The sequence below is a fragment of the Diadema antillarum genome, unplaced genomic scaffold (genome assembly GCF_040938485.1).
Source record: "Diadema antillarum isolate AM-2024a unplaced genomic scaffold, OU_Dant_1.0 seq00000382_RagTag, whole genome shotgun sequence".
In the NCBI taxonomy this organism is placed as follows: domain Eukaryota; kingdom Metazoa; phylum Echinodermata; class Echinoidea; order Diadematoida; family Diadematidae; genus Diadema; species Diadema antillarum.
Window position 1 is genome coordinate 716,584 of NW_027271380.1, and position 21,207 is coordinate 737,790.

Sequence of the window (21,207 nt, forward strand, 5' to 3'; positions counted from 1 at the left end):
GTACACAACTGATTTTGAAGTGACAGAAACGAAACAAACAAACAATGACTTGGTCCTGGCATCCCATGCAGTGGTCATGGTATGTCATTGGAGAACTGGTAACCGCGGTTCTCGGAATCATAGGAAACCTTCTTGTGATTGTCGTCATATTCTGTCGCCATTCGAAGAGTAGATCTACCGATATTCTGGTAGGTCACCTGGCGTATGCTGATTTACTGACATCGCTGTTCCTGATTCCATATCCTGATATAAACACCATCCCATACACATGGTTTGGAGCCCTATTCTGCAAGGTTATCAAGGGGAATTACTTGATGTGGACATCGGTGACTGCGTCAATATACATCCTATCGGCTATATCAATTGATCGCTACTTTGCTGTCGTGTATCCCTTGCATTTTAAGCGTTTCATCAGTCGCAGACTTGTCATTGCGGTGGTCTCCTTGATTTGGATCGGTGCCTCCGTTCTCAATAGCCCGATACTTTTGATCAACAACGCAGACGTTATCCCGGGAAAATGCATATTTCATCTACCGTTCCCGAAGCTCCAGGCCGCTTTCGGCTTTTTCGTTTTCATCATCCGACTCGCCATTCCCACAATCGTCATGCTGTTCACCCAGGTTACTATCGCTCGCGTCCTCCGACGGGAATCTTCTCGTTTCAAATCACAGAAGACGGCGCAGTCGCTACCGTCCTCTTTCCACGACGTAGCACGAGCCCGCATTCTTGAGCTTCTGCTCCTGGTCGTGGTGGTGTATATAATTTGCTGGGCCCCAGACCAGCTAGCTTTTCTCTCTTTTAACCTTGGGCTGTTGCCTAACTCCTACTTCACCAGTCCACTCCATCGCATCTTTATCGTCCTCGCTTTTTGCAACTCGTGCGCTAACCCAATCATTTACACTTTTCGTCACCAAAAATTTCGGAGAGCTGCCAAAGATCTCTTCAAAGGAGTTACCGCAAGTAGATCGCCGATATTTGAAGAATTCGTTTCCGAGAACACTCCGACGAACGGTCACCGGGACACAACACGAGCAGGTGTCGCAAAACACCAAAGTTATTGAAATTATACTCTAAAATCAAATCACTTTCAGTCTAGAGAACCCGAAACGTTCCCCACGACACAGAAATCCATAATTCGTAATATCAACGGTCACTTCTGACGATTACCACTCTTTCACTGAAACTTTGAAAAATCATGATCTCGAAAGTGATTAATGTTTCGCAACATCCAATACGTTTATATCAAATTCTATCAATAATAGCATTTGAAGAAGGCAACTCAGAGTACAACTTCAGATTCTTCTCATTTCACCAAACGGAGTAAATAAAAAAAAAAAAATCTGTGTTGTCTTTCATTACGCCGAAGACCGGGGTGTCATTATATCGAAATTTCATCACTGGGGAACAAATAGGGTATGTGAAGATTATTATTTTGATAATGTTATTAATTGTTGGGACCTGAATTCTTACTTCTTACCTCGTTGCAACAAAATCGCATTATAACCGTGTAAGTCAAAACGGATGTGCACTGTACATTCCGTTGTAGTATTGCAACCATGCATCACAAAACCAACAGAAAATCGCACATCCCCATTCTTGCTGAGAACTCAAAACAGGCAACATGGGTAAACTTAAGTCAATCACTATCTTTTTTTGTTCTGAAAGAACGATTCTTCGTGTACATAATCCTAAAGTTTGGGTTTATAGATCGAAAACATTTCTTCGTTTTCTGGAGAATAGTGTGTCGTAGAGGCCCTTTTCATTTCTCAAGAACCTTTTGCAGATTTCCCTTTTACTGTAATTACTTCTGAAAGGATGTTGCTATTGCTTTGAAAGTTGTCATCCATCGTGAATATTCAATTCAATTCAATTCAATTCAATTCAATTCAATTCAATTCAATAGAATGTTCCTATTGATACTGCATGAACAATTTCGTCATAATCTGATAATCCCTTCCTTGTCTTGGCGTTTTACACCCTGTTTTCGGTTTCATTCATGGCACAGAGCACAGCTTGCTGACATTAAGTACGTGTACTTGAAAAACTAAACTAAACTAAACTAAACTAAACTAAACTAAACTAAACTCTGGAGCGTATCTTCTCAGAAAACACCTTTGCAAAATGTGTACATTCCTTCCCTTACTTAGATATTTGAATAGAATCCATTTGCATTTAGTTATACACCAATTTAGAAAGCTAAAAAGAAAAAGTCAATATTTTGCGACTTCTCGGCGGTTTTTGTGATCCAGGACCATATATATATATATATATATATATATATATATATATATATGTGAGTATATGAATATAAGAACGACCCAAGTCCATGGAAGACCATTTCGAGTAAACTAAAAAAAAAACTTCATATCTTTTTTGTTTGTCCAATACTATTCTATTTAACTGTGTTGGGAAGGCAACATTGTATATACAAATTAGAACATATATTATTATGACAATTAACATTAACATTAATTGTGGAGAGGCCATTTTGTGTGATGGACTTGGGTCATTCTTTGATTCATATGGACTTAGGTCGTTCTTTGATTCATATACATGATATTCTGCCATAGAGATGAGAGTAGGACGAGAGAGGGCGCTATAATATGAATATAAGAATGACCCAAGTCCTTCATTCTTACATTCATATAAGATTTAACTCATTTATTTCAGGCACTTCCGGGGGTAATTAGGATTTATCATTTATACACAAGATGAGTCCATGCATAAGCTACAATTTCCCATGTCAAACTGAATTTGGCCAAAAATTGGACTTGGGTCGTTCTTATATTCATATACTCATATATATAATAAATTATATAAATACACTTGGTGATTCTATCCTTCTATGAAGAGTGCTCGATATCCTCAAAGGAAGAGCTTGAGACAGAAGTATTGGAACAAGTTCACTCGGTTGACAGCAGGTTCATCCGTATTTATTGCATTTATATGATTTAATATTCAGGAGAGATATAGATTTGTCTCGGTTGGGGGAGGGTTGGTCTGGCTTTTTATGACTGATTTCATTCTAGATTTGTATAATGTATTTGTTTTTTTTTAATGTATTGATTATGCCCTTGTAAGTAAGAAGGTGTTACATGATCCTAACCAATATATTCAAGGGATATAGGTTTGGTACATGTCAAAACTTTCTTGTGAAAAATTTGTTAGTAGGGTTGATCTATAATCGAGTTATCTATGTTGAATTGAGATTATTATTTGTAGTATATAAATTGACAAATGAATTTGTTTTTGTTTCGAATTGCATTTGTAACGTTTTTGTTAATGTTACACTCAGAATGGGTCGATTTATGAATGATTTGAATGAAATTAATAAATATCAAGGAAAAACAAAAAAAAGTGTTGAGGTGGTTTATTTGCATTGTGAGGATCTGTTTGAGTGTTTGTTGGTGTTTGTTTGTAATACGTATGTATTGGCGGTGTGCATATGGTAGTTCGTTTGTGCTAAAATCAACTATCGATTGAGAAATTATTTACGGCGTGTCGAAACTATTCGCTCATGCATAAAGCATGCCAAACTCATTCTGGGACAAAGAATAGTGATAATATTATGGACGTTGTAGTTAAGACTGATGGAAGAATAATTGCATATGACTTCAGTGAAAAATGAACAAAGACAGAAAACATTTAGGAAGGGTACCTCCCTGGTATGCATTTTCTCTCGGTCTTTCTCTCGCCTAGCCCGCCTCTCCGCTGAAATTGACACACCCATACTATTTTGAAATCTATAAACACATGCACACACACACACACACACACACACGCACACACACACGCAGCTATACGCAAACGCATACACAAGTCACTTATTGTACGCACTTACAAATCATACACAGCACATGCCATGCAGCCCCCAATACACACAGCTATACGCAAACGCATACACAAGTCACATATTATACGAACCTACAAATCATACACAGCACATACTATGCAGCCCCCAGCACGCACACACACACACACACACACACACACACACACACACACACACAAACACACACGCACACATACACATAACTTACCAGTCATACACACCCCACCAAAGCATAACACCGGAGCAACCACCCCGAGCTGGGGGCGACAATTTTTGACGGGGCGACAATATTTACGTCGCTCAACAATTTGTTTGCCATCATAAATTGTCGCCATCGAGGTCAAAAATTGGGAACTGCATAAGCGTCAAAAATTGTCGCGAGACGACAATTTATGACGGGGCGACATTCTTTTAATAACGCCAACTCCGTCAAAAATTGTCGCCCCGAGCCGGGGGCGACAATCTTTGTCGCAACACACGTCTATGTGCAAGTTTTGCTGCCAATATATTAACTGTCCTTGCACCACCCCGCAATGTTCTGGTCAAGTCCTTTATTGCTGTCACTATCTATCTATATATATATATATATATATATATATATATATATATATATATACATATATATATATATATATATATATATATATATATATATATATGTATATATGTGACCGTGCACCTCAAAACGAACATAAAGTCGCGGTCGCACACACTGATTTTGCGTGAGGACTGAAATAAATGAAATGGGTCAACCTAGCCGAACTTGACTTTTTCATATTTTCTGAAAGAGCAAGTCTTCTTTTACATTATGCTAAAATTTGGTATCATAAAACGGGCAGGAAAGTGTGTTTTTTTAGCAGTTTATCTCAAACATTTTTGGTAGAATAGTGTGATTAGGTGTGTCTGTAGAATCCCATTTTCATTTCTGAAAAACCTTGTCCACACTCTTCACTTTCAACTCTAATAACTTTTGAAAGGATAGTGATACTACTTTGAAAGTTTGCATTAATCATGGACAGAATGTGATAATGAGGCATATTTAATTTCAGTTTAATCTGATAATCTCTTCATTGTTGTTACTCTGGTTGTTTACTTCCTGTTTTTTGCCCCGTTCATCGCACAACCAGCATGGTTTGGTAAAGATTAAGCGCTTGAATAGACACTGTACTTCAGAGCCTCTTTTCTCAGTTCACACTTTTCCTGAGTTTGTGCTTTCTTTCCAATATTTAGATAGGTTAGGAGAGTCCATTTTATTTGAGTTATACATCGTTTTAAAGCTTAAAGTCTGCTCTTTCAGAATATAGTCTCAACTAAAAATCAATGTCTGTCGACTTTTTGTTTTTTTTGAGGTGCAGGGTCATATATATATATATATATATATATATATATAATGATTATATGTATTATATACATATATATACATATACATATATATGGAAAGATATATGTGTGTATATATATTTTATGCATACATATACATAATATGTTCAATAATTCGTACCCTACATGTTTGCTTCATGTTTGCAACAAGTGCTTTAATAGTAATATTCAACTTATAATATTTTGGCAACAATAACAGTTAATGAGGGGGAAAAGGGGTATATCTAGCGACGTCAAATTTTTAACGAGGTTTTTAACATCACACCTTGTGCCAGTCAAGGTGCCAATTTAAATCATCAAGAAGGCTTAAGACATGTACACATGATGTCCCCATTGACCATGATTGTACGTCCTGTATAAAACTGTTCTTAAAGTAACGAACGACTTAAGAACTTCTGGAACACGTTCTGATGTGCTATACTTATCAGCATTTCAATAATTCAGCACAAGAACTGATCACCAGCCGTTCTTAAAGTTGTTCTTAGCCTAAGAACAGCTTTATGAAACAGGGCCATGTTATTGAAGGCATTATAAAAAAAAAATTCCATCCGCCTGTATTTATGTCTTCGATGTGTATCAAGTTATTAAGTAGAAGAGGAAGTATATAAGAGAGTATGACACCAACCGACTCCAACGAAAAAAAAAAAAGAACAACTTGTGAAACTTGTTTGGTGAAATATGTCCGTCACCGTGCATCACAAAACGAACCAAACGTCGCATCCCCCCCCCTTTTTTTAGGTAAAGACTCCAAAAAGGTGAAACAGGTCAACCAAGTCAATCTTGAACTTTTTTATATTTTCTGAAAGGGCTAGTCTTAGTCTACATTATTCTTCAGTTTGGGGTCATAATATGAATTGGAAAGTGTGTTTTCAGCAGTTTTTCTATAACCTCTCTTTTTTTGGAGAGAAGTGTGATCAGGTAAGTCTTTAGAGCTCCCTTTTCATTTCTTTAAAATTCCATGCACACCCTTCACTTTTAACTCTAATCATTTTTGAAAAGGTAGTCCTACCGCCTTAAAAATTGGCAGTAGTCATGGACAGAATGTGTTAAGTGAGCATGCCTAATTTCAGCTTATGTTATATGAGATCCTGCATCACAAAACCAGTAAAAGTCGCCAGACATGGATTTTTAGTTGAGAGCAGATGCTAAAAAAACAGACTTTAAGTTTTAAAATGATTTATAACTCAATTAATAATGGACTCTCAATCTAAATGTCTCATCTAAATACTGGAGAGAAAGCACACACTCCTGGAAAGTGTGAATTGAGAGAAAAGACTCTTAAGTGCGTGGTCTCTTCAAGCGCTTAATCTTTACCAAGCTGTGGTAGCTGTGTGATGAATAAGACAAAAAAAAAAAAAAAAAAAAAAAAAAACAGGACATAAACCACCGGAGCAGCAACAATGAAGATATTTTTAGAGTAAACTAAAATCGAGTGTGCTTTATCAACACATTTTGTCCATGATTAACGCCAATTTTCAAAGCAGTAGCCTCATCATTTCTAAAGTTGAAATTGACGACTGTGTACAGTGAAAGGGGGACCTATGAGACACACCTATAATCAAACTATTCTACAAAAGAAGTGTTCGAGAAAAACTGTTAGAAACCCAATGTTGTAATCGTTTTATGATACCAAACTATAGCATGATGTAGAAGAAGACATGCTCTCTCAGAAAATATGAAAAGCTGACTAGGTTGACTAGGTTGACCCATGTCACCAATTTTCAGTCCTCACACAAAATCAGTGCATGCGCCTTTTTATTGGTTTTTTGATGCACGGTCACATAATTATGGAGTGTTATGCATTCCATATCGCGCAGAGAGCATTACGAATATATTGTCACGTAGGGACCTTGGCCAGTGAGCAACCTACCCTGCAGTCCACTTGACCATGTCAATAACACAATGACATACATTAAATTTGTAAGAACCATAACTGAATGAAGAAAATTTGTTGTGGCTAGTGTTTAGTTATAAAGTATTTTTTTTTTCAATTTCGTTCATTCTTACAATTTACCTTTGATGCTTTAGTCTATTGAAAACCAAGAGAGAATGAAAGCAAGTAAAGGCATTGGTGATCAAAATTTTGTTGGAACATCAGTGTAGCACTGCCATCAACTGCCTTGAGCTAACTGGGCTCAAATCCGAGGCTACGTCTTTTTTTTTCACTTCGTATTCATGATAAAAGCATACAATGTTATTCAAAGAGAGTAGAAGAAATTAAAAGAATACAATTCTGTGATATGTTCTGTGGTATGTTCTGTCGGGTGGTATTTGAAAAGAGTGCACATCAGCAACCGATGAGGTAAAGTGCATCGTATCGTGATCTGTAAAGAAAATCGATCATCTCTTTTGAGTTTGCGATTTTCCACCAGGTAATATCGATTAGTATCAAAGGTGCATTGTGCTGTAAAGTACTAGGAAGTTTAAGTGGCCTTCAGAGCCACGTCCTTTCTTTCGAAGTGGCCAATTACCTCAAAGCACATGCAATAGAAGGGGAGAATAAAAAAAGCAAAAACAAGAAAGCAACCGAGTAAGCCAATGAACAGAAACTACAAAAAAAGACATTAAAGAATAATACGCCTTATCAAGAGTTTAAAGCATAACATTTATGTTTAAAAAACGACTCCTTAATTCCTATAAAAATCAGGAAGAATTTGTCAAGCAAGAAAAAGTACTCGTCTGCCCCCCTCCACCCCCAAATCTTGTTTTGTTTCGGTATGACATAATATTGCTGTGTTACGATTCCTTGCTTACATGACTATAAGTAGTGAGTACCACTTACGGTGATATACATCTCGTTGAAACGTCGCACGGTCCCGTCTTACCATAATTATTGCACTCTTCGGAAGGACTTTAATAATTCTCCTGTACGGATAGGAGATTATCACAGAGGGGTAAGTTTGAAGTTTAGTTCATTCACGTTTCCTATCTTATTAGAGCCAATCGAGAACCCAATCTACGTTGTACTTATCTATTTATTTTTTGATAACAGATTTCAACGATCCTCATTTTAACAGCAAGAGCTAATTTGAATTCTGATTCAAAACTGATTAGTTTAAATTTAGAAACGGCATGTCATGTTGACTCTCTTCCTAAATGCATGATCAAAACATAATTACATGAGTGATCATTATCGCAATGCCACGCAATAATAAAAAGACATAACACCTGAATTAGTTTCTCTGAGAACCCAGCTCTAGACTTTTCTTTGTTGTTTTACGTTAACATGACATCTCCAAAGTTGACGTTATCTTAGTTTCCGCACTGTCCCTGTACGGCAATAGGCCTATCTGTAAAATCTAGTATCTTTCATAACTGCCATGATATTACAGTTGCAAAGAAATCGATATCAAAATTGCCACAAATAAAACCTTATCATATTGCAGAAAAAATATAAATATGAAGTTTTCTGATTTTGATATTGAAGAATTTTCTGGAACTTAAAAATTTTACTTGTAAATGATTTGTTGAAACATTATTTTTTTTTTCTCCCCAAAATACTTCACAGACAGGTTGAAAAGCTGCAAGTGCTGAAAATATACACAATTTTTGAGAATCCATTACAATGTAGACTAAGAAACGTCCATATAAACTGAGGAGAAAGAAAGAGAGAGGAAAGAAGAACGTACAGTCTTAAGGCGTTCAAACTTAAACAATATAAACAGTCAACAGCTAACCTACTTGCGAATTGGTTAGGTTTATAGCTGTGTCAAATCAAAATTATTTTGATAAATCTGACGAGAATAATTCTATCAATAGTTGCATGAATTGATGATATAAGCACAGATTTTATAGCCCGGAAGAGCGTAACACACCTGCTACGCGGCTCGTTATTCCTCGTGTATCATTCCCTTCAACGTGAATGCATGTTGCCTCTTTTAAATGGAATTGGAACGTTTGGAAAGTGTGTGCACTAAATATTTTTATTTGTGATTCATCTCATATTTCTTGCAGCTTGGACAATACACTGTTTTTGTTTTGAGGGAGCTGCGTTACATCTACAAAAGGCGTTTACAGCAAAATGAATACCGAGCTCAACAGTTCACAATGGGAGAATCAACGGGAGATGTACACAACTGATTTTGAAATGACAGAACTCGAACAAACAATGACTTGGTCCTGGCATCCCATGCTGTGGTCGTGGTATGTCATTGGAGAACTGGTAACCGCAGTACTCGGAATCATAGGAAACCTCCTTGTGATTGTCGTCATTTTCTGTCGCCGTTCGAAGAGTAGATCTACCGATATTCTGGTAGGTCACCTGGCGTGTGCTGATTTACTGACATCGCTGTTCCTGGTTCCATATCCTGATATAAACACCATCCCATACACATGGTTTGGAGCCATATTCTGCAAGGTCATTAAGGGAAATTACTTGATGTGGACATCGGTGACTGCATCAATATACATGCTATCGGCCGTATCGATTGATCGCTACTTTGCTGTCGTGTATCCATTGCATTTTAAGCGTTTCATCAGTCGCCGACTCGTCATTGCGGTTGTCGCCATGATTTGGATCGGTGCCTCCGTTCTCATGATCCCGATACTTTTGATCAACAACGCAGACGTTATCCCCGGAAAATGCATATTTCATTTACCATTTCCGAAACTCCAGGTCGGCTTCGGCTTGTTCACTTTCATCATCCGACTCGCCATTCCCACAATAATCATGCTGTTCACCCAGGTTACTATCGCTCGCGTCCTCCGACGGGAAGCTTCTCGTTTCAAATTACAGAAGACGGCGCAGTCGCTACCTTCCTCTTTCCACGACGTCGCACGAGCCCGCGTTCTTGAGCTTCTGCTCCTGGTCGTGGTGGTGTATATAGTTTGCTGGGCCCCAGACCAGCTAGCTTTTCTCTCCTTCAACCTCGGGCTAGTGCCCGACTCACTTCGCCAGTCCTCTCCATCGCATCCTAATCGTTCTCGCCTTTTGCAACTCTTGCGCTAATCCGATCATTTACACTTTTCGCCACCAAAAATTCCGGAGGGCTGCCAAAGATTTGTTCAAAGGAGTTAGTGCAAGTAGATCGCCGATATTTGAAGAATTCGTTTCCGAAAACTGTCGGAACACAACCCCACAAGATGTCGCAAAGCACCAAAACTATTGAAAACATACTAAAAAATCAAATCACTTTAAGTCTTAGGAACCCAAAATGTTTCTCTGTACATACAAATTCATAATAATTAGTAATGATTATAGTATTAAACAGAGGTCACTTCTGAGCATTACCACTTTTTCAAAGAAACTTTGAATGTTCATGATTTCAAAGGCGATTAATGTTTTATAATATCCGATACAATTATATCAAATGATTTTAATAACAAAATACAAAGGCAAATCAGCGAGTACATCGTCAGGTTCTTCTCATTTCATCAAACGGAATGGATAAGAGAAGAAATAAATAATCATTCTTCTGCGCTGTCATTCATACGCCGAAGACCAGCGTGTACTTTTAATCTGACAAGAAGACGAAGTTTGAATGGTAGCGATGTCGAGTCGGCTTGGAATCGGCTTCTTCCGGGCGACTTTTCATCAGAAGGATGGCGGTTGTTAAGCACTGCAGAAGTATTACAAGCAGGTAAAATATCGTGTGTGCGGAATAGGGTATTGATAACGGGGTGGGTTTTGACCTAATGAATAATCAGATGATATGTTGAGAAAATGTTGCCACCTTTTAACAGGTCCTGATGAACGAACACAAGACTCACCAAAATGACAACAGTCGTGCATCTCAGCTGTCTACTAACCCATTTGTTTGTATTCATTGATTTATTCATTGATTTGTTACTTTCTTCTTATTATCATTACTTTTTTAGTGACAAGCAGTCGAGGCGTTTATTGGTAATCGTTATTTTCCCTTGCCAGTGATAGGCATCTTAACGGGTGTCTTAATAAGTAATCTAGTGTTATGGATGCATGATTATTGCATTGGCACATCACAGTTATGCGGAGGAAGTGTGAAATAAAGTAGAGTTCCACAAGATGGATGAACCGACCATACACCTTGTTTAAGAAGCTGGGTTATAGAGATTGGGATTATGATGGTCTTGTTTTAGTCCAATTTAACCTTCGTAACACTAGGCATGGTTAATTTCCTAACCTTAGTCATCTTAATTCGTTTTCCCGGAGTCTTATCTATTCAAAAAAGTTGACCGGAGCAGTGTTCTATAAAGTTAAACAAGGGAACTGTGTGATGTGGATGTCAGTAACGTCGTCTACGTACTAACTCCGAGCCGTTTCCTGTTATAGCTTTTTCACTATTTTACGTTATCTACTTTAACAGCCCGACAATCGTCGACATGTTAATGCCGTTGTCTTCGCTTGGTCCAGCTCAGCATTTGTGGTCATTCCTAAATATGTGACTAATTGTATAGTAAGAGCGGTGATATAGAGGAAATTGCAGTTTTCAGTCAATTCCAAAGGACATTCAAATTTCAGACGGAAATTTCGTGAGCATTGCCCGATCACTCACGCGACCCCTCGCCATGTCTCTTCCTCCACTCTCCATCGCTCAGGCACTTCACCGCGAGGCCGTTCGCTTTATGGCGACGGAAATATTTAACTTAACAAAGTCGCCAGAGTATTCACCAAACCAAGGGTCCTTCTCATCTAATATTTATTTTGCAAGCAACGTATGTATGAAATGCTACCAGCAGTGTGGGCCCATATACAATTATGAAGCAGGATCCCATAAATCAAATCAATTTATATCAACCTGATCAAAATTACCTAAAATCAAATCATACTATACTATCAACCAAATAGAGGAGGCAACTATTGTGCTTTGGCTAGTTACCAAGTATTTTCTTCACTGTGTAGATTAACGTTGTGATCTTTCTGAAATCGAATATTAAAAAAAGCCTGTTTTCTGTTTTAGCCTAATTTCGGACTCCTATATTTTGTACTTTTAGCATACCGTACGACCTTGTTCATGTAAAGGAGGGTTTGGTGAAAGTTGAGTTCCTGAGTGTAGGGATACTTGTGCCGTATGACAGATATGTGTTATAAAGCATTATGTTCGAATTCCTGTTTACAAGTATTTGATCATCACATTTTTTGTTTAAATTTGTCACACTCATGTATTATTTTGAATTTACCAAAGAACCCACACACTACGTGTAGGATCTTTGATTTTACAATTTGAGAAACTAAATGAATACAAACGAACGAACGCTCTTTTAGTCTCTTTTTTTTTTTGTGGCTCAGCTTACATGGAATGATGTTCGTATGAACACTTTTAGTTATAAGAAAATAAACCAAAGAAACAATGTTGTTCCCGTAAAATGCAATTTTGTCAGATTTTTTTTTTTTATATTGGAAATATCAGTTCCTCTAAGAAAAAAAAAATGTTTCAATCTTTAAGTGTGTTGTTCTATTGTGTACGTTTTTAAATGAAAGGTGTTGAAATTGTATAGCTTTTTTTTTTGCATCCTGTTTGAGTAATTTAGATGTGGTTCGACCCCCCCTCCAAAAAAAACAAACACACACAACAAACAAAACAAAACAAGACAAACAAACAAAAATGCCCTTGTTAAACTCGAGCCTTCAAGAGGGGTTGCGGTGCAGAGAGCACAGCTTCCTGCCATTATATTCACTTTAAAAAACAAAGAACCCCCCCCCCCAACAAAACAAAGACAAAAAAACAAAAAAAAAAAAAACAAAACAGAAACTCTGTAACCTTTTTTTCACAGAAAACACTTCTGCAGAGTGTGTACATTCTTCCCCATACTTAGAAATTTTGATAGAGCCAATTTGTATTGAGTTATACACAAGGAGCAAAATGTGATATGCATTTGACTTGGTATGATTGTAATTGTTTGTTTTTGTATGTTTTCAGAAATGTTATCAAGCATTGTAGTAATCACTCTTAGCGATGGAATCATTTTCTCACATGTATTATGTTTGCTGGCATATATGGCACGGTAATCATTACTGATATGTTTAAAAAAATAAAGGTCAATTCTGTTGTGCAATATTCAAGATTTATATTTGTTTTGTTTTCCTTACTTTATGTATATTTCATACTTTGTATTATTATATTTCAATGTTTTCATACTGATTCACATAAAATGTATGTAATTCAGCCTGCGGGTTGCTATGCATGTTATCCCCCCCCCCCAAAAAAAAAATATTTATATATATGTATATATATATATATATATATATATATATATATAAGTGGCCGTGCACCTCAAAACAAACATAAAGTCGCACACACTGATTTTGCGTGAGGACTGAAAATAAGTGAAATGGGTCAACCTGGCCGAACTTCACTTTTTCATATTTCTGAAAGAGCGGGTCTTCTTTTACATTATACTAAAATTTAGTATCATAAAACGGGCAGGAATGTGTGATTTTTAGTAGTTTATCTCGAACATTTTTGGTAGAATAGTGTGATTAGGTGTGTCTTTAGAATCCCTTTTTCACTTCTGAAAAACCTTGTCCACACTCTTCACTTTCAACTCTAATAAGGTTTGAAAGGATAGTGCTACTACTTTGAAAATTGGCATTAATTATGGTCAGAATGTGTTAATGATGCATGCATAATTTCATTTTAATCTGATAATCCCTTCATTGTTGTTACTCTGGTGGTTTACTTCCTGTTTTTTGTCCCATTCATCGCACAGCCTGCACGGTTTGGTAAAGATTTAGTGCTTGAGTAGACACTGTACTTCAGAGCCTCTTTTCTCAGTTCACGCTTTTCCTGAGTTTGTGCTTCCTTTCCAATATTTAGATAGGTAAGGAGAGTTTATTTGATATAAGTTATACATCATTTTAAAGCTTAAAGTCTGCTCTTTCAGAATATGGTCTTAACTAAAATTCATCTCTGGCGACTTGTTGTTTGTTTTGAGGTGCAGAGTCACATATAAATGTATATAATATCATTCATTATTTTTTTATCCTAATCTGCCCTTAACTTAAGACCAATATCTGGTGACATTTTGACAGTTTTGTCATGCAGGTTCATATATGTATATATACATATATGTGACCCTGCACCTCAAAACAAACAAAAAGTCGCCAGACATGAATTTTTAGTAAAGACCATATTCTAAAAGAGCAGACTTTAAGCTTTAAAGTGATGTATAACTCAAATCAAATGGACTCTCCTAACCTATCTAAATATTGAAAAGAAAGCACAAACTCAGGAAAACTGTGAAGTGAGAAGAGAGGCTCTGAAGCACAGTGTCTATTCAAGCGCTTAATCTTTACCAAACCGTGCTGGCTGTGAGATGAATGGGACAAAAAACAGGAGGTAAACCACCAGAGTAACAACAACAAAGGGATTATCAGATAAATCTAAAATTAAGCATGCCTCATTAACACATTCTGACCATAATTAATGCCAACTTTCAAAGCAGTAGCACTATCCTTTCAAAAGTTAATAGAGTTGAAAGTGAAGAGTGTGGACAAGGTTTTTTCAGAAATGAAAAAGGGATTCTAAAGACACACCTAATCACACTATTCTACCAAAAATGTTCGAGATAAATTGCTAAAAAATACACTTTCCTGCCCGTTTAATGATACCAAATTTTAGCATAATGAAAAAGAAGACCCGCTCTTTCATAAAATATGAAAAAGTCAAGTTCGGCTAGGTTGACCCATTTCACTCATTTTCAGTCCTCACGCAAAATCAGTGTGTGCGACTTTATGTTCGTTCTGAGGTGCACGGTCACACACATACACACACACACACACACACACACACACACACACACACACACATATATATATATATATATATATAATATTTGTATTTATGATATGTTCAATAATTCTTAGTCCACGTGTCCACTTCATGTTTGACACAAATGCTTTATACACGTTTTTGGCACAGTGACAGCTGAAGGAAAAAGGAGCATGTCTAACGACACCAAAGGTGGGGTAGGTAATTTTCATAAGGTTTTTAACGTCAAGATTTTAATCAGTCAAGGTGCCAATTGAAATCATCAAGAAAGTGAAGAATAATGTTAACACGTGATGTCCCAATTGACCATGTTTGTATGTTCTGTGGGTATGGAAGACATCATAAACTTTTTCCCCATCCGTCTGTTGTCTTTATGCCATTGTTTTTTTTTCTTCTTGTGTGTCATTACCACAACATAGAGTTTTCGATGAATATATCCCTAAGTTATTACAGGTCCTGTTTACCTCTGGGAACAGTAATTTAAACAAGAAATGTCGAAGATGTAACATTTGATGCATATGTGTAGGTCTGTTGTATCACAAAACATCCTACCATATAGAATTTTCGCAATGAAGCCTAAGATGTAAGGAAATATCGGTATTTTTTTCTCATTAAACCGTAACTGTAGACAGTTTAGTATGAAAACATTTTCATTATAATTTTCGTTCACATTTTGTGTATTTGTGACCCTGCACCTCAAAACAAAGAAAAAGTCGCCAGACATGAATGTTTAGTTGAGACCATATTCTGAAAGAGTGACTTTAAGCTTTAAAATGATGTGTAACTCAAATCAAATGGACTCTCCTAACCTAATCTAAATATTGGAAAGAAAGCACAATTGGAAAGGAAGTAAACCACCAGGGTAACAACAATGAAGGGATTATCAAATTAAACAGAAATTAAGCATGCCTCATTAACACGTGCTGCCCATAATTAATGCCAACTTCCAAAGTAGTAGCACTATCCTTTTAAAAGTTATCAGAATTGAAAGTGAAGAGTGTGGACAAGATTTTCAGAAAATGAAAAAGGGATTCTAAAGACACACATAATCACACTATTCTACCAAAAATGTTTGAGATAAACTGCTAAAAAAACACTTTTTCCTGCGCGTTTTATGATACCAAATTTTAGCATAATGTAAAAGAAGACCCGCTCTTTCAGAAAATATAAAAAAGTCAAGTTCGGCTAGGTTGACCCATTTTACTTATTTTAAGGCCTCACGCAAAAGCAGTGTGTGCGACTTTATGTTCGTTTTGAGGTGCACGGTCACATTTATCAATACTTAACATCGATTATACGGATTCAGAATTTTACAGTGGTTGTTTCTATCCCAAATTCCCATTTCAAAACTATTATAAAGCACTAATGCTGGTTTTTTGTTTCATCTGCCAATGGTAAGTTATGCCTTTAAGAAGAAGAGAAAATATATAAGAGAGTAATAACTATGACACCAACAGACTCCAACGTAAACAAGTGAAACTTCTGTTTAGAAGTTTCACAATAATATTCATGTATAAGCTTGTGTAGAATGACGATCACACAAAACAACTTATCGTTATCACAGTTTTATGGGGAGTGCTATGCATTGCATATCATGCAGAGTGTGCACTACAAATGCGTGTCATATATAGGGACCTTTGCCCTGCAGTCTACTTGACAGTGTCAATAACACAATGACATACATTTTTTGTAAGGATCGTAGCAGAATGAAGAGAATTTGTTTTGCGGAGAGTTTACTTTAATTGATATAGAGTTATGTTGTTGTTGTTGTTGTTGATTTTTTGTTGTAATTCTGTTCACTCTTATAGTTTGCCGTTGATACTTGAGTCTGTTGAAGACCGAGAGAGAAAGAAAGCGAGGGAAGGCATTAGTGATTGAAATTTTCTTCAAACATCATTCTAGCACTGTCATGAAATACCTTCAGCTTCATGACTGCAAATCCGAAGATATTTCTTTTTTCCCACGTGGTTTTCATTATAAAAGCATACGATCTTATTCAGAAACAGTAGGAAAAAAAAAACACAACTCTGTGATATGTCTTGCTGACTGACATTAATAGGCTCAAATAAACTTAAACTGTATAGCACTCAACATCAACATATTATTCTCTTTAAGTTGAAAAGTTCATGTGATCCATCAAAATACATAAATGAATAGGGAGTAAGGATGTAAAGAAAGACGATTACGAAGGAATGATGATTTATCCCTTCTCCCCCTCCCACTAAAAAGGAGCCTTTTTGTTCGGGTGATATTGAAAAAAAATCTACATGTAGCATTAGCAGCCGTAGCGGCGAAGTGCAATGTACATTGATTTGTAAAGAAAACCCATCATCTGTTATGAGTTTGCGATTTTCCACCAGGAAATATCGATTAGTATCAAGTGCAGTAAAGTACTAGGAAGTTTAAGTGGCCTTCAGAGCGCAGTCCTTTCTTTCTCTACTGAACTGGCCAATTACCTCAAAGCACACGGAATAGAATGGGCGAACTGTAGAAATTAAATTAAAGTTTGGAAAAAAAAGGAAAACAGGAAAGCAAACAAGTAAAAAAATAAACTGAAATTACAGAAAAGAAATTAGAATAAGACGTCAGTTTAAAGCATGAAATATGTGCGGAAAATTAATTCTTTTAATTCTGATAACAAACAAAAATTTGTCGGGCAAGTATAAGTACTCGTCTGTCACCCTCCCACCCCCAAATCTTGTCTTGTTTAGGTATGAAACAATAGTGCTGTTTTACGATTCCTTGCTTACCTGACTATAAGTAGTGGGGTACTACTCACGGTGATATACATCTCGTCGAAACGTCGCATGGTCCCGTCTCACCATCATTGCACTCTTTGGAAGGGTTTTCTGCTATGCGAACAGGAGTTATCACTGAGGGGTAAGTTTTAAGTTCTAGTTCATTCACGTTTTCTGATAATTAAGAGAGTTAATTGGAAAACCAAGCTACGTTTTACTTTTTTTTGATTGGATAATACAATAATGTTTAGAATCCTCATTTTAATCGCATGAGCTAATGTAAATCTTTATTTGTGACCGTGCACCTCAAAACGAACATAAAGTCGCACACACTGATTTTGCGTGAGGACTGAAAATAAGTGAAATGGGTCAACCTAGCCGAACTTCACTTTTTCATATTTTCTGAAAGAGCGGGTCTTCTTTTACATTATGCTAAAATTTGGTAACATAAAACGGGCAGGAAAGTCTGTTTTTTTAACAGTTTATCTCGAACACTTTTGGTAGAATAGTGTGATTAGGTGTGTCTTTACAATCCCTTTTTCATTTCTGAAAAAGACCTTGTCCACACTCTTCCCTTTCAACTCTAATAACTTTTGAAAGGATAGTGCTACTGCTTTGAAAGTTGGCATTAATTATGGACAGAATGTGTTAATGAGGCATGCTTAATTTCAATTTCATTTAATAATTCCTTCATTGTTGTTACTCTGGTGGTTTACTTCCTGTTGTTTGTCCCATTCATCGCACAGCCAGCACGGCTTGGTAAAGATTAAGCGCTTGAATAGACACTGTACTTCAGAGCCTCTTTTCTCAGTTCACACTTTTCCCGAGTTTGTGCTTTCTTTCCAATATTTAGATAGGTTAGGGGAGTCCATTTGATTTGAATTATACATCATTTTAAAGCGTAAAGTCTGTTCTTTCAGAATATGGTCTTAACTAAAAATTCATGTCTGGCGACTTTTCGTTTGTTTTGAGGTGCAGGGTCACATTTAGAACCGATTATTTTGAATCTAGAAACCACATATCATTATGATTCCCTTGCATCACCAAAGTAATATGATCATAATTGCGATGCCACGTAATATCTAATAAGACATAGCACATGAACTATTCTCTCTCAGAATCCAGCTTTAAACTTTTCTCTGTTGTTTTACTTCAACATGACATCCCCGAAGTTGACGTTATTTTAGTTTTCGCACTGCCCCTTTGCGAGATCACAAGATAGAGTTTTTATAAACTGTCGAAAAAATCGGTAATAGGCCTACCTGCAAACTCTAGTACCTCTCATAGCTGCCGTGATATTACAGTTGCAAAAGAAAACAATATCGAAATGAGTTATTTCTGGTAAGATAATGATTCTCATAAATATTTCATATCTGTCACAAGGAAAACCTCAAAATGTTACGGAAAAGTATGAGGTTTTCTGATTTCGATATTGAAGCATTTTCTAGAACTTAAAATCTGTACTTTGAAATGATTTGTTGAAACATTTTTTTTCTCTATCCAAAATACCTCAGAGAAAGGTTGAAAAACTGCTGAAAATAAACACAATTTTGAGAAATTCATTACAATGTAGATTAAGTCGAGGAATTTTAACCCGTTCCATACTGAATTCTGAAATCCCCATAGACTTAATACTCAGACCACCGTTTTAATAGATAATAAAAGATGAAAATGTCGTAGTAATTTGCTTCAGTTAACCTGTTTCGATTCTCAACGTGCTTTCTTGATAATAATGATAATAATGATAATAATAATAATAATAATAATAATTCACAATATTTACAAAGCGCTTATTAGATAAAAAAATGTCTCTAAACGCTGAGAAAGAGGAAGAGAGGAAAGAAGAAGGTTCAGTTTTAGAATGATCAGACCTAAATAATAATAAACAGTTAACCTACTTGCGAAATGGACAGTATAGCATGTATAGTATGTGTCAAATCAAAAAGATTTTGATAATTCAAAATCGAAAATAATTTCATTTCTAACCCTGAACAGCGTAACACTCCTGCTATACGGCTCGTTATTCCCCATGTTTAATTCCCTTCAGCCTGAATACCTTTCGTCTCTTTTGAATGAGATGGAACGTTTGGAAATTATGTGCACTCACTAGTTTCATTCGTGATTCATGTCATATTTCTTGCAGTTGGGACAATACACTATTTGTTTTGAGGTAGCTGCGTTACATCTACCAGAGGCGTTAACAACAAGATGAATACCGTGCTCAACAGTTCACATTGGGAGAATCAACGGGAGATGTACACAACTGATCTTGAAGTGACAGAACTCGGCGAGCAAAAAATGACATGGTCCTGGCACCCCTTGCCGTGGTCGTGGTATATCATTGGCGAGCTGGGAACCGCCATTCTTGGAATCATGGGCAACCTCCTCGTGATTGTTGTCATATTCTGTCGCCGTTCGAAGAGTAGATCCACCGATATTCTGGTAGGTCACCTGGCATGTGCAGACCTACTGACGTCGCTGTTCCTGGTTCCATATCCCGAACTAAACACCATCCCATACACATGGTTTGGAACCTTATTCTGCAAGGTCTTCAAAGGGAATTACTTGATGTGGACATCGGTGACTGCGTCCATATACATCCTATCGGCCATATCGATTGATCGCTACTTTGCTGTCGTGTATCCATTGCATTTTAAGCGTTTCATCAGCCGCCGACTCGTCATTGCGGTTGTCGCCATGATTTGGCTAGGTGCCTCCGTTCTCATGATCCCGATACTTTTGATCAACAACGCAGACGTTATCCCTGGAAAATGCATATTTCACCTACCGTTTCCGAAGCTCCAGGTCGCTTACGGCTTTTTCACCTTCATCATTCGTCTTGCTATTCCCACAACCATCATGATCTTCACACAGGTCACTATCGTTCGCGTCCTTCGACGGGAAGCTTTCCGTTTCAAGTCACAGAAATCGACGCAGTCTACGGCGTCTTTCCACGACGTCGCAAGAGCCCGCGTTCTCCAACTTCTGTTCCTGGTTGTGCTGGTGTATATAGTTTGCTGGGCCCCTGACCAAATCGCTTTTCTCTCCTTCAACCTCGGTCTAGTTCCCCGCTCCCATTTTGCAAGTCCTCTCCATCGCATCCTAGTGGTTCTCGCCTTTTGCAACTCTTGTGCTAACCCCATTCTTTACACTTTTCGTCACCAACAATTTCGGAGAGCTGTTAAAGATTTCTTCAAAGGAGCTACCTCAAGCAGCTCGCCGATATTTGAAGAATTCGTTCCCGAGAAAAACCCAGTCTAGCGCTCACCGGAACACAACCCTGTAGATCTTGCATAACACCAGCACTTTTCCCCTGAAAAATACAAACCTAATGGTTTTTTGAATAGTCTGAGAACCAAATACGGTCCTCATTACACGGGCACCCATAACCCATGATAGTAACGGTTACTTCCGAGCATTTCCCCACTGTCAACGAAACTTTGATATTAAAAATGTGAAATCGATAGTGATTAATATTTCTGTAATATCCTGCAAATTTATATTAGACGATATCAATTCTTAAAACGAAGGAGGTAAATGTCCCCGAAAATACATTTTCGGGTTCTTT

The 21,207-nt window shown here is 37.0% G+C and overlaps 3 protein-coding genes across 3 annotated transcripts; all 3 read left to right on the forward strand.

Annotated features, from left to right (window-relative positions):
* Positions 1 to 44: 44 nt before the first annotated feature.
* LOC139731642 (galanin receptor 2a-like) lies at positions 45 to 1,061 on the forward strand. The gene has a single exon (XM_071642533.1). The coding sequence runs from the start codon at positions 45 to 47 to the stop codon at positions 1,059 to 1,061; it is 1,017 nt and encodes a 338-aa protein (XP_071498634.1).
* Positions 1,062 to 9,320: 8,259 nt separating this feature from the next.
* On the forward strand, positions 9,321 to 10,160 carry LOC139731643 (apelin receptor-like). Its single transcript, XM_071642534.1, has one exon. The coding sequence runs from the start codon at positions 9,321 to 9,323 to the stop codon at positions 10,158 to 10,160; it is 840 nt and encodes a 279-aa protein (XP_071498635.1).
* A 9,687-nt stretch (positions 10,161 to 19,847) lies between these two features.
* LOC139731644 (allatostatin-A receptor-like) lies at positions 19,848 to 20,900 on the forward strand. Its single transcript, XM_071642535.1, has one exon. The coding sequence runs from the start codon at positions 19,848 to 19,850 to the stop codon at positions 20,898 to 20,900; it is 1,053 nt and encodes a 350-aa protein (XP_071498636.1).
* Positions 20,901 to 21,207: the final 307 nt, after the last annotated feature.

Bases quoted from the DNA above. Each gene is read 5' to 3' on its own strand.
- LOC139731642 (XM_071642533.1), top strand. From the start codon at position 45: ATGACTTGGTCCTGGCATCCCATGCAGTGGTCATGGTATGTCATTGGA.
- LOC139731643 (XM_071642534.1), top strand. From the start codon at position 9,321: ATGACTTGGTCCTGGCATCCCATGCTGTGGTCGTGGTATGTCATTGGA.
- LOC139731644 (XM_071642535.1), top strand. From the start codon at position 19,848: ATGAATACCGTGCTCAACAGTTCACATTGGGAGAATCAACGGGAGATG.